The sequence below is a fragment of the Cryptomeria japonica genome, chromosome 2 (assembly GCF_030272615.1).
Source record: "Cryptomeria japonica chromosome 2, Sugi_1.0, whole genome shotgun sequence".
Classification (NCBI taxonomy): domain Eukaryota; kingdom Viridiplantae; phylum Streptophyta; class Pinopsida; order Cupressales; family Cupressaceae; genus Cryptomeria; species Cryptomeria japonica.
The window spans coordinates 548,479,769-548,494,081 of NC_081406.1; the positions used below are offsets into that span (position 1 = coordinate 548,479,769).

General features: G+C 37.9%; 1 protein-coding gene across 1 annotated transcript in view; it reads right to left on the reverse strand.

Annotated features, from left to right (window-relative positions):
• Nucleotides 1-1,608: 1,608 nt before the first annotated feature.
• LOC131865675 (uncharacterized) overlaps nt 1,609-14,313 on the reverse strand; it is a 100,932-nt gene continuing 88,227 nt past the window's right edge. Inside the window, exon 2 of the mRNA XM_059215352.1 lies at nt 1,609-1,902. Within this exon, the coding sequence (XP_059071335.1) occupies nt 1,609-1,902 (294 nt within the window). The remainder of the gene's footprint in view (nt 1,903-14,313) is intronic.

Genomic DNA, 14,313 nt, shown 5'->3' on the forward strand with positions numbered 1-14,313 from the left:
GAAAGGACACCTTTAATAGAAACCTGACCATCCACTTTGTCACCCGAAACAATCTTGTCTTCTCTAGCTATACCAATCCCCAACCATTTTTCCACTTTAGCTTGAACCTCACCACAAACCTACCATAAATCTTCCATAGGAGCAATAAGGTAGCTCCAACACTTTTTAGGGGAAAGACCAATGATGTAATTAGCTACCCTTTCTTCTTCAATTGTTTTCTTTTATCTTGATGATGGTTCACAGAGTGTAACCCGAAATGTCAATGTAAAGTTTCTTGCACAGTTGTATCCAAAAACATATCACAATCAATAGCATGGACTGTGTAAATTTGATAAATTTGAGCCACCCTTTCACCAACAAAATCTTCAAAGTGCACAACCAATGGGCTATATCACTAAACTTCCACAAGAACCCCCAACTCCAACCACTGGTCCTGCCAAAATTTGATATTTATACAACTTCCAAGGTGCCGCCTCAACTTGGCTCAATGATTTGCCTGCAATGTTTGAGAAAGTTCTAAATAATTGATCCCGAAGTGAGAGAACTATCCTTATAAAAAATATTATCAATATTGTTTAAGAGGTATTTTTCTTGCAAGATCTTACTCCAAAGTTTATCCTTCTTCACATTAATTCTCCAAACCAACTTCATATCACTGCATTTCCTTATACCCAAACCGCCTTATTTAGTTGGTTGCACCCATCTTCCTACTTTACCAAGTTATATTTAAAGTTCTCACAAGCACTCCAAAGAAAATTTCTTTTCACACCTTAATGGTGTTAGAGTAATTGGGTCTTTACTTGATTAATTAAACATTATTTGTTTAATTCTTTAAGTTTCCAATTATCTTTTTACACTTAAGCTAACATTAGGTGCATATAATTAATTATTTTAATTAATTATTATGTGCAAACCTAGGGTTTTCCCTTTTTAGGGTTTCTTGACCTATTAGAGGTTACTTTTTCTTTTCATTGTATCATCTTTTCAATATACATTTTTCTGGTGAATTGGAGCTCTCTTTTTTGGAGAATATTTTTCCTGTGTTTTTCTTGTTCTTCAGATTTCGCTTCATTGCTTCTCTTATAATAGGTTATTCGGCTTGCAGAAGATCTTCAGGCTACTGTGGGGTTGTATTTCTCAACTCCTATATGGTATCAGAGCTCAGATCTGTAGCTACCTGTTCCTATTTTTTGAGAATTTTGCATTTGAAGCAGATCTGGGGTTTCAGGCATTTTTTTGTGTGCTTAGGGTTAAGGTTTTTTTCTAAGCACTTTGGGCCTAAACGGACCTTACCATCATGCTTAGAAGACCCAAAAACCCCTATAGTCATATAAAATTTGTCCATTTTTGACCCCTGAGCATCTGGGTGATTTTTTTTCTCTCCAAGCCAGGCCGTACAGCCCTGGCACGCAAATCGAGAAAAAAATTTTGAAGAGAAATTTTTTTTGCCTTTTTACGGCATGCAGGCCGAATTGTTTTGATTTTTCAAAAAAAAAAAATTCAAAAAAAAAATCAAACAAATCAAAAAAACGCATTAAAAAAAAGGAGTTTTTTTAAAACCCAAATTGTAGGGTACCGGACCTGACAGTCCGACGCCGTACGGACCTGTCAGGCCTGCCCCACTGGCACCGCCTTCCATGCCGTCCTCATCTCCCGTTCCGTCCTCGCCACCCGTGCTCCTCGCCGCCGGCCGTCCGTGACGTCTCCCGCCGACGATTTTTTCCCCGCTCTGGCAGGCGCTCCGACCGCTGCTCCCGCACCGCCGGGCTGCGCCACTTCCACCGCACCGCTCTGCCTCTGCGCCACCTGTGCCTGGCCCGAGTGCCACTCCACCTCTGCGCCACCTGCGCCTGGCCCGAGCCCCACCTCCGCCCGGAGCACCACCAACCCCTCCTCTCTAGTCTTTTTGAGAGGGGGTTGGTTTTTTGGGCCTAGATCGTGCATCCGGAGTCGGATTTTGGCGAACGAATAGGCGTTGGAAAGGTGATTCTAAGATGGACCTCGTGGTGGTATAATTTTTTCCTGGATCTGCTGTTTGATTATGTTTTTTACCAGTCAAAGTTGGGCTTCTTTTTTGCACTTCCGGGGCCATAGAATGGGCAAACGGACTCCGTTTTTCGAAAACGAATAGGAATTGGAAAGATCTCAGCATGCTCTATTCAGATTTGTGATCTTTTTTCTCATAATTTTCACCAGGTACATGAGATATCAGTTTGAAGTTTTTTTGCTTATGCACTACTTCCTTCTCAGTACTATGTACTAGGGTTTGGGTTTCTCCATTGTGGGGGGGTGTTTTTTTTCTCGCTTTCTGTCATTTATCTCAAAAATCAGGAACACCTAAACTCTCAAAATAAACAAACCCTTCTGCATCTTCTATCTATTCTGAAAGATCACATAATAAAAACAACCAACAAGTAGGTGCAGGTGCAGAGTTTTTTTCTTTGTTCTCATGGCAGATCCTTCAGTTGAGTTGTTGACTTCACACAACTATCACACTTGGAAGCCCCGCATCACAAGGCTTCTCAGGTCACGAGGGTTGTGGGCTACATTGGATGAGGTTCAACCAGACCTTCACCGTCCTTATGAGGTTCTTATGTACCAGAACAAGCTGGATGAGGCCATGGGTTTGATTGCTTTGCATGTCTCTGATAGTCTTCTGTTTCACCTTGATGAGTTGCTTACTCCTCGGGATATGTGGTTGAAGTTTGATTCTCTCTTCAAGAGGGTCAATGAGATTCGGGCATTACAGATTGAGGCAGAGTTGACTTCATTGTTACCTGATACCTTTCCCACTATTGAAGATTTTTTAAACAAATTCAAGACTACCCGATCTGTTCTTCAGGAATGTGGAAAGAACAAGACCGATACAAAGTGCATTCATTTGATTCTTTCGAAGCTTCGGGGTCCCTTTCAGTTTTTTGCCTCTGCTTTCTACTCCACCATGGATGGTTTGGGTACTAATTTCACCATGCCTAGCTTTGATGTCTTTTGTGAGCGCTTGTCTCGTGAGTAGTCTCATCTTTCTCAGTTGGATACGCTCTCAGGCTCCAAGAACAAAGCATTGGTTGCTCAGTCCTCTAAGGAGAAGGACAAACAGAAGCAGAAACCGAAGCAGAAAAAGCCTTCTGCAGGTAGTGAGAATTCCTCCAAGCCTGCTCCTAAGTCCGATTCAAAACCTGTTCCTCCCAAACAAGGGAAATCTTCACAGTCCGGTGAGTCTTCCTCCAAGACTAAGAAGAAATCATCAGACACGTGCAGTTTTTGTGGAAAGGACAGACATCCAATTTCCAGGTGTTGGAAACGATTAGAGGCTTTAGAGGAAGCCATGCAGCAGCATCACATTTCCTCACCTCAGGCATCTTCTCCTTCCACAGGGAAAGGTCATGCTCTCACTGCTAGAGCTTCGACCTCTGGGTCCAATTGGATTCTAGATTATGGTGCTTCTCACCATATGACACAGACTCAGCAGTTGGTTACTTCTCTTGCCTCTTGTGGTATTTCACAGATTGCAGTGGGTGACTCAGTTCAGCTTTCTGTCTTGGGTTCAGGTTCTGTCTCTTTGGATGGGGGTACTCTACAGGATGTTCTGGTTGTCCCTGACATCTCGACGAACCTCCTGTCCATTTATCAGATTTGCCACTCTGGCTCTGGTAAGACAGTTGAGTTCTCACCACATGATGTGGTTATTCGGGACCTCCATGACCCTGATTTGGTTGTGGCTTCTGGTAGTGTGGATCCTGCATCTCGTCTCTACAGATTTGACGAATTTGAGCCCTCTTTGGGTACAGGTTCATCTCTTATAGCACATGCAGATTCAGTGAGTAAGCTTTAGCATGAGCGATTGGGCCATGTCAATTACAGATATCTTCAGCAGATGAGTACACAGGCACTTGTTCTTGGGCTCCCACAAATTTCCTGTACTGATGGTGTTTGTCATGGTTGTGTTCTTGGCAAGCATCACAGAGATCCCTTTCCGAAAGGGAGAGCCTCTCGTGCTTTGGCACCCTTGGAGTTGATTCACAGTGATCTCATGTCATTTCCCACTCCTTCTTTTTCCGGGGCCAAGTATGTACTCACGTTTATTGATGACTTCTCCAAACGCACATGGGTGTACTTTCTTAAGTACAAGTCTGATGTCTTTGATTCATTTCGAATCTTCAAAACATTTGTCGAGAAGCAGTCTGGCTGTTCTATTCGACGGATACGTACAGATAATGGGGGGGAGTATGTGAATCAGGCTTTCAGAGATTTTTGCACTGAGCATGGTTTGCAGCATCAGTTTACTGTTCCCTACACCCCTCAGCAGAATGGTGTCGCTGAACGCAAGAACAAAACTTTACGAGAGATGGCGAATTGTATGATTCAGTCCAGGTCCATGGATTCGTCTTTTTGGGCTGAGGCAATCAATTGTGCCAACTATATTTAGAATCGAATGCCTCACAAGGCTATTCGACATATGACTCCTGAGGAGGCTTGGTCTCATGACAAGCCTGATGTTTCCTTTTTTTGGGTATTTGGTAGTGAGGCATGGGCCTTTATTCTTGATGCTCAGAGGAAAGCCATGGAGCAGAAGAGCCGACCACTCATTTTTGTTGGCTACTGTGAGGATGTTAAGGCGTATAGGTTGTTTGATCCTGATTCCAGAGAGGTCCTGTTTCGACGGGATGTTTAGTTTGATGAGCGTCTTCCCACAATGGATACCCCGACTCCAGTGTCTACTCTTCTACCTACTCCGGCCACTGCACCACTTCAGGATCTTTTTGAGGCTGATTCTGATGATGGTGCTGATGATCCACCATCCCCACCTCCACCATCCCCACCTCCACCTGCTCCACCTCAGATGCCCAAGTGGGCTCGCCTTACTATTGCAGCGACAGGTCCTCTGGCTAGTGACCCTTCACATACTCGTCGCACTCATTCTCACACAGTGGGTTCTAGTTTTTTGAGTCATGCTATTTCAGATGATCCTCAGACATTTTCAGAGGCGACAAGTCACCCTGAGTGGGATTGTGCTATGGAGGAGGATTATTCTTCTTTGATGAGGAATCATACATGGGATCTCTGTCCTCTTCCTAAGGGCAAAAAGATGGTTAGGTGTCGCTGGTTGTATCGCACTAAATATGCTGCTGATGGTTCCATTGATAAGTACAAGGCACGTCTTGTTGCGAAGGGTTTTTCACAGGTTGAGGGTATTGATTACTCTGAGACATTTGCCCCTGTAGCCAAGATGAATTCCATTCGCTTTGTACTCTCTCTTGCAGCTTCTCAGCGTTGGCTTGTTTTTTAGATGGATGTGAAGAGTGCCTTCTTGCACGGGGATCTACAGGAGGAAATCTACATGGAACAACCTCAAGGATTTGTGCAGGATAGTTCTTTGGTTTGCAGACTTTGGCGCTCATTGTATGGTCTCAAACAGGCCCCTCGGGCTTGGTATGAGAAGATGGACTCTTTCTTGCTCTCCATTGGGTTCTCCTGCAGTCATTCTGATCACACCGTCTACATTCAGCTTCTTGAGGGTGACATTTTGGTTCTTGTGCTATATGTTGATGATCTTCTCATCACGGGTAGCTCATCCTCTATGATTCAGCATATTCAGCGTGCCTTGATGGATCAGTTTGAGATGACAGATCTCGGTCCCTTGCACTATTTCCTTGGTCTTCAGGTGATTCAGTCTTCTGATGGGATCTCTCTCTACTAGCAGAAGTATGCTCTTGACATGCTTCAACGCTTCGGTATGCTTGATTGGAAACCTGCTCCCACACCATTTCAGTCAGGGGTTGTTTTGACCACAGCTTGTCCCACTCCTTCAGTTGATTCTACACTTTACAGGCAGTTGGTTGGCAGTTTGTTGTACCTGACTCACACCCATCCTGATATTTCCTTTGCGGTTTGTCTTGTCTCTCGCTTCTCCCATGATCCTCATGAGAGTCATTGACAAGCTGCCAAACGTATTTTGAGGTACATTCAGGGCACTAGTTCTCATGGCATTCATTATACATCAGGGGAACCACACATTGTTGGCTACACTGACTCAGATTGGGCTGGTGATGTCACTGATTGGAAGTCTACTTCCAGCTTTGTTTTCTGTCTTGGCTCTGGTCCTATCACATGGTCTTGCAAGAAGCAGACTGCTCATGCATTATCATCTACAAAGGCTGAGTACCGTTCTGCTGTGCTCGCTAGTTAGGAGATCCTATGGCTTCGACAGTTGATGACTGAGTTTGGTTTTCCTCCTGATAGTCCCACTATTCTTTGGTGTGACAATCAGAGTGCTATTCATATATCCCACAACCCAGTAGAGCATCAACGGACGAAGCACATTGAGCTTCACATGCATTTCATCTGTCAGTTGATTCAGGATGGTTTTCTCATTCTGGAGTACATTCCCACTTCTGAGCAGGTTGCAGACATCTTCACGAAACCTTTTGCATCGCCGCGCTTTCTTCAGTTGTGCTCTATGCTCGGGGTGAAGGAAGTTGTCCTTGGGGGGTCTTTATGAGGCCTTCCTTCCTTCTTCTTCTTTCAGCATGTTCTTTTATCTCTTTTTGGAGAGGAGTTTTTCCCCACTGGGTTTTCTCCTTTGTCTCCGTTTCATAGAGATTTCATTGTATTTGGGTACCTGATCAGGCCTTGTTGCCGGGACCCATCTTTCATGCTTTCAGTAGTTGTTCTAGGTTTTAGCTTCTCCCTAAGTCTAGCTTAAGGGGGGGTGTTAGAGTAATTGGGTCTTTACTTGATTAATTAAACATTATTTGTTTAATTCTTTAAGTTTCCAATTATCTTTTTACACTTAAGCTAACATTAGGTGCATATAATTAATTATTTTAATTAATTATTATGTGCAAACATAGGGTTTTCCCTTTTTAGGGTTTCTTGACCTATTAGAGGTTACTTTTTCTTTTCATTGTATCATCTTTTCAATATACATTTTTCTGGTGAATTGGAGCTCTCTTTTTTGAAGAATATTTTTCCTGTGTTTTTCTTGTTCTTCAGATTTTGCTTCATTGCTTCTCCTTGTAACAGGTTATTCGGCTTGCAGAAGATCTTCAGGCTACTGTGGGGTTGTATTTCTCAACTCCTATAAATGGCCTTGACCACTTTGCTAGGGGATTGCAAATCTGGCATTGTGTATAATAGAATAGCTTATATAGAAGCCTTCATGAGCATTATTCTACTTGCAAGAGAGAGCCAACATACTTTCCAAGAATCTAGAGGGCCATTGATTCGGCTAAGGACATTACCCCAATCATTTACAAATAGCTTGCTACAAACCAATGACGTCCCAAGGTATTTACTAGGGAGATTCCCAATCTCAAAACCCAATATTCTTTGAATATGTAAACTTTCCATGCATGGAGTCTTAAGCAAGAATGTTTGTGACTGATTTACATTCACTTTTTATCTAGTTGCTTTCTCATATTGGATCATTTTTTTTAAAAGTATGGGCCTCCTTAGCTTTGGCTTTTCCAAAGAGGAGTGCCATCGACAAACTGCAAATGAGTGATGTTGTCTGTCCCTTGTGAAAATTGTAGGCCTTTGAGGTTACCTTTGTTGACCTCATTCTTTAAGCTTCTACTCAAAGCCTCCACTAAGATAAGAAAGAGAAAAGGAGTCATTGGATCGCCATGGAGTCTTAAGCAAGAATATTTATGATTATTTTGCATTCACTTTTTGTCTAGTTGCTTTTTCATATTGGACCAATTTTTTTCAAAGTATGGGCCTCCTTAGCTTTGGATTTTCCAAAGAGGAGTGTCATCAAAAAACTACAAATGAGTGATGTTGTCTATCCCTTGTGAAACTTGTAGGCCTTTGATGTTATCTTTTATGACCTCATTCTTTAAGCTTCTATTCAAAGCCTTCACTAATATAAGAAAGAGAAAAGGAGTCATTGGATTGCCCTGGAAAAACCTCCTGCCAGCTCTGAAGAAATCAATAGGTGCTTCATTGATAAGAACAACATAAATAGGAGAAGAAATACAACTGTGAACTCACTTACACCAAGATTCACAAAATCTAATTTCCCTTTTATATTAAGCAAAAATTCCCAGGGAACTCTATCACAAGCCTTGTACATATCCAGCTTAATGACCATACCATCTTTATTTCTATTATGAACAGAGTGAATAACTTGATGAGCAATCACAATTCCATCAAGAATTTGTTTTTTCTTTTTCTTTCGGAAACCACTTTGTTCCAAGAGATAGTAATTCTCAAACAAACCTTGAGCATATTTGTCATGGCCTTGGAAATGATTTATAAATAGATTTACACAAAGCAAGAGACCTATATTGATCAAAGCAGATTGGATCTTTCATCTTTGGGATAAGCGTAATAAATATTGAATTCCATGGCTTAAAGATAGACCTTTGGGTTCTACTCTCCTCAATAGCAAACAAAATGTCCTTACTAACAATATGCCAATATTTTTGCAAGAACTCAATCTAATACCCATCCAGACCAAGAACCTTTTTGACATCCATAGAGAAGACCACAATCATAACCTCCATGGTAAAGGGAGCAAGCAGAACATTATTTTGTTCATCAGAGATTAAGCTTGAGAATATAGCTTATCATATCCTTTTGAGTGTCCACATCCACCACAAAAAGGAGCACTAAGAAAGGAAAGGAAAAAAATATTCCCTTCCACATGAATGGCCTCAATATCTTTGAGGGAGTTCTCCATAAGAGTTTGAATTCTTAACATTCTGTTATGTTTTCTTCTAATCTTGGTGGAAATATGATTTTTTTTTGTGTTTCTATTGCCCTCTTGCAACCATTTAACTTCTAATTTTTTATGCCAAAAAATTTCCTCCATTCATAGCAGTCTATTGCATTCTTCCAGCAAGCCAGTTTCTTTGGCACATAATTCGAGAGAGAGAGAGAGAGAGAGAGAGAGAGAGAGAGAGAGAAAGAGGCAATTTCTGACTCTAAACAACAAATATCCTGCTCCACCTTCTCTTTGTTCTTGAAAAGGTCCTCAAAGGAGAATTTGTTCTAGTGTCTAACCTGCCTCTTGACTTCCATTAACTTGTTGTGAAGGATGAACCTTTTGCAACCCCTAACTTCAATTTTCCACCACCCTTCAATCATTTTCTCAAACTTAGGAGCAACATACATGAATGCCTCCATTTTAAAAGGAATACCCCTAGGCTTAGCAACCTTATTCACCAAAAGAGATATTGGCCAGTGATTTGAACTGCCAAAAGGAATGATTTCAAAAGAAAAGTTATCTAAACCCAAAAACCATTCAGAGACAACCAAAAACCTATCCAATTTGATATTAATATTATCTTCTCCCAATCTCTTATTGGACCAGGTAAACTAACCCACTTTAGGTTTAATTTCAAAGAGAGTCAGGTTGTCACAACATCTACAAAAAGATAGTGATCCATCATAGTTGAAAGCTCTACCTCCTCTCTTCTCCTCCAGTGAAAGAATTTCATTAAAGACATGCCCCACTAACCAAAGATCATTATCATTCATCAATATGAAATTATTGAGATAATCCCATAACTTCAATCTATCACACACTAAGTTAATTGTATGTTATACTCACTAGATATAATGTTCATGGGCCAAACTTAGCTTGTGATAGATTGGATTTATGGGATTATCTCAAGAATTTTAATTAATATAATGTTCATGGGCCAATCTATCACTAAATATACAAAAGTATAACATACAATTAATATTTATAATATATTTATTTTAATACAATATTATTTAAATTAATTTATAAGAAAAAATAAAGACCATAGGTTGGGAGGGAGGGAGACATAAGAGGGAGAGATACATTTTCAAAATTGGACATAAGCTCCCTACATATTTGTTTTTATCTATTATAAAATACATCCTGACAAACACAAAAAAATACACAAAAATTTGTGTTCATATTTGAATTAAATATTTATAAAAGTAAATCACTTATAGTAATATTTAAAAAGTAAAAACAATCATTTATGAAATAAAAAATAGTTGGAAAGGAATTCAAATCTACATTAAATAGTTTATATGTTGTTCATTGCTTTAAAATTTATTTCAATAAATATTAATTATTAAATCATAATTAATTATTATATGATTCTTAATTTCAATAGATAGAATATTAATAAAATTATTTTTAATTTTTTAATTATTAAAATATAACATTAGTCAATTCAATATAAGAACTTTAAATTAAACATGAGAATTTTATTATAAATAAATAGAGATATATACAAGTGTGCTCATCAAATGAGTAACCATCTTCCTGGACATACAAGCCATTCTTCTCCATGTTGCTTGTTCTCAATTTATATTTTGATGCGATGTGATCAATCTAACTGCAATTGAAACATTTGAATGGTAGCTTACCTTTTTACTTTCTAGAACACCTTTTTCATTTCCTTATAAAATTTATTTCTTCGAAATTTGAATCTTCATTAAGTCTAAATCCTCTTTCTCCATGGATACCTTGAAGGCTGGCTCCTTTCTTGAATATTTGTCATTCATAATTCTCATTTCATATGTACTTAATGTCCCATGGAACTCATCCATAGTCAAACTATTTAGATCATTGGTTTCTTCTATTGTAAAAACTTTTGAATCAAAATTAGAAGGAAGAGATCTAATAACCTTTTTGACAATCACTAATTCTTTCACTTCTTCACTAAGTCCTTTGATGATATTGACAATTTCATCAACTCGAAGTAGGTATACTACAATATTTTCTTCCTTCATATTTATCTACATTCAAATAGCCTTAATAGATTTGAATCTTTTCCTCCTTGAATTTATCATCACCTTCATAGATATTGTAAAGCTTATCCCAAACTTCCTTTGCAGTCCTACAGTGCATTATCTTCACAAACTCAAAGTTAGATAGAGGACACGAAATAACATTCCTAGATTTTGTATTTGTCTCACATGCTCTCCTTCCTACTAGATACCTTGGAGGAGTTTCTTCAATATCATAACCATCCAGGATAGATTACCAAGCATTAAACCCTAAAGCCATTAAATAGGCTTCCATCCTTACCCTTCAAAATGCACAATTGGATCTATCAAAAAGTGGTGGCTCATTTGAAGAAAGATCTTCTTGAGAAACTAAGCATGCCACCTTAGATCTACCTCAAGTTATTAATCTTATTTTAAGGAAATTTTCTCTAATATCAATTATTAGGCACACAAATATACTAAGAGGGGGGTGGTGAATCAGTATATATGTCATTTTCAAATTGATTAAACATCAATTACCATTAATAACTTCTCCAAGCATCACAACCAATATCAAACCGAAATCATCATTAGTAGCAATTACAACTTTGTCCTTAATTATCAAGTGAAACTTATTAAATAATGAACATAAATACACATCCATATAATGAACAACATATTTATGTGGAAACCTAGAAGGGAAAGACTGTAGTTAAAATAACTGCTTGGATCTACTGCCCAAATCTATCCTTATAATAATATAGTAAGGAATTTAAAAAATGAAGCAAGCACCAACCTACATGAGACACTAATCCCCAATCACATTTATAAGCACCAACCTACAAGAGACACCAATCTCCTAATCCAAGGTCTAAGAACCAACTTAGTATGTGAGACACCAATCTTAAAAAAAAAATTGAGTTAAGTAATGCAGACCTTCAAGGTCTAATACTTAGCTTCTTCTTGATCTGATCAACTTTAGAACATCCTCACACTATGCATATGATCTTCAAATGAATCTACACACAATAATTTTACTTACTCATTTAGCATCACCCACATACTTGCACATCAACTATAATGAACACTTTAGGAATAAACATAAATTAACATAATATATACATTACAATGATAGTTATATTCACAAGTCGACCTAGGACATAAATATAATATACACAGGTTGACCACATAATGTATCTTTAATTGAACTTGTAATAGGTTTGGTCCTAAAGCCCATATGTTATAGTTGGAGTGAGAACACACTACACATGCATTACCCAACATAAACTCAATTGGTCGTATTGAACATACAAAGGCTTGCTCCACCTCGTGCACACTATCCTTCACTAGCACATCAATCTAAAACATCAACACACTTGACCAACTAGCATAGTGAACACTCTAGCACTTCTAACTTTTTATCTGTTGAAGATTAGCCTTTGAAAATTTGGAATATGATATTTCATATGTAGCTTTACTTTACTTGCAAACTACAAGATATAACTATCAACTATGAAATGATGCATAACCAAACACCATGAGAATGCAACCAAGTGTACATTCTATTTCTGAGAAACAAACCTAAAAAATGTACTACACACACTTCCAGACAACAACACATGTGATAGATAATCAAGAACAACTAAAATTGGAGCATAATGATAAGATTAAGAGAGTTATTTAAACATACTTGACTCTATCTTTTCAAAACTTAGATGCCCTGATATGAGATGATAGTAATTGCAATATTTTCAAAGCCTTAACATCAATGACAAACCTTTTCTCAATAGTTATTACTCACAAACATTTAATAATAAATATTTATATTACTTGTTTAATGACCTTGGTAAAATAATTTTAAAATACTGTAAGTAAAAATCAGTTTTCCCTAATGTTAATCCATGTTTTTAAAATAAAATGGATTCATATCAACATAAATCAACCTAGATTAATTATTTCAAATAGCTAGGGTCAATATTAGAATAATAAATATTTTTAATTTTAGAATTCAAATGCAAAGAGGGTTTAACATATTTATCTTTAGAGCCAACATGGATGAATTAATCTCATGACATACTAGGATTTGTTTGTCTCAAGATTGAAAATGGATCCTCTATCTACACTTTATCTTATAATTAGGACACTTGATTAACTCTACTCTAGGTTGATCCAACAACTTTGGCTCATTTTCACATGCTTAAATTTGCTTCAAGACCCACACATTTGTTTTGGCATAGTGTACACTTCTTTTTGATTCACCAAATTCTTTGCTATGCGTTGACTATCAAGAAGTAATGACATTTTAAAATACTTTGGGGAGATAATTGGAGTGTAAGGGCTATATTCTCATAGGTCAAGTCCCTTAATTACATCAACTTTATGGTAACAAAAATGAGTGAAGACAACACTCTTTAGAAATGAAAATATGGTATACTAATTTAATGCAAATTTAAGTTCCTTTCAATGTTTTAATTGAAGTATTCCTACAATAATTATTCTTTGTATTGCATTAGATTATGTGAGTGTTGACCAGATGATAAGCAAATGCATATTTAACACTTTTAAATACTATGACATAGCAATAAATCATATGAAACATATACTGTTCGAATTGATTCATAGAAGAAATAAAATACACAAGAAGTGACAAAATATGAAATTTCAATTATCAATCCCATACCTTTATATGATGTAAGAATGCTACCTTAACATTAAGCCATTCCATCAAAATGGGACTAGGTTTTGAAATAGATCAGCCTATTTGTTTATTTGAATAAACCAAATGCATGTTTTTATTGTCAAAAGTAAGGCCAAATAATTTGTGAGTGTCCTTTCAGAAGAAATAGATTTTCTCAACCTCCCTTAATTGTTTATCCATCTAATGTTCATCCTACTGGTCCTTCTAGTTCCTATTCCCTCACCTCTCTTCAAAATTCTCACTATTCTTCACCTGCCTCTAATATTTCACCCCTTCCCTCTAATATCCTCTTTGATACCACTCTTGAGTCCTCTCATTCTTTCAAAGATGCCATTATATTGGATGGGTGGAGATTGGTTAGGAAAAGGAAAGATCCTTTTGGTCCTTCTTCCCCTCCTATCCCCCAGTCTTCATCTCATGTTCTTCCTCTTTCTTCTTCTTCCCCCTCTTCAAAATGCCCTGCTTGTGAGGTAAGCTCTCCTCATGATTCTTCTCCTTAATCACGTGCTTGTGTATCCTCTTGTCCTTATTCTACCTCTCACCAAAGATTTAGGCCCCCTTCCTCCACCCTTCGAGGTTGTGACCCCAATACTTACGCCACTTCTCCCTTCAATACCTATCATCATAGATTTAGGTTGTCATCTTATACCATTACAAATAGTGAGTCCAAAGACCTCAATCTTGATAATATATTTAGTGTGTTGACTTAGGATGAAGATTCATTTGATCATCACCATGAATTATAAGATTCTCTCATGGAATGTAAGATGGGTTTCTCTCTCTCAACACAAATATAAAGTAAAAGAGGTTATTATGAAATGAAAGCCAGATGTGGTTTTCTTCAAGAGGTTAAACTCAATAACACAAGACTGGATGCTTTCTTATGCAATGTTTGGAGGGACACCACTATTTTGCATACT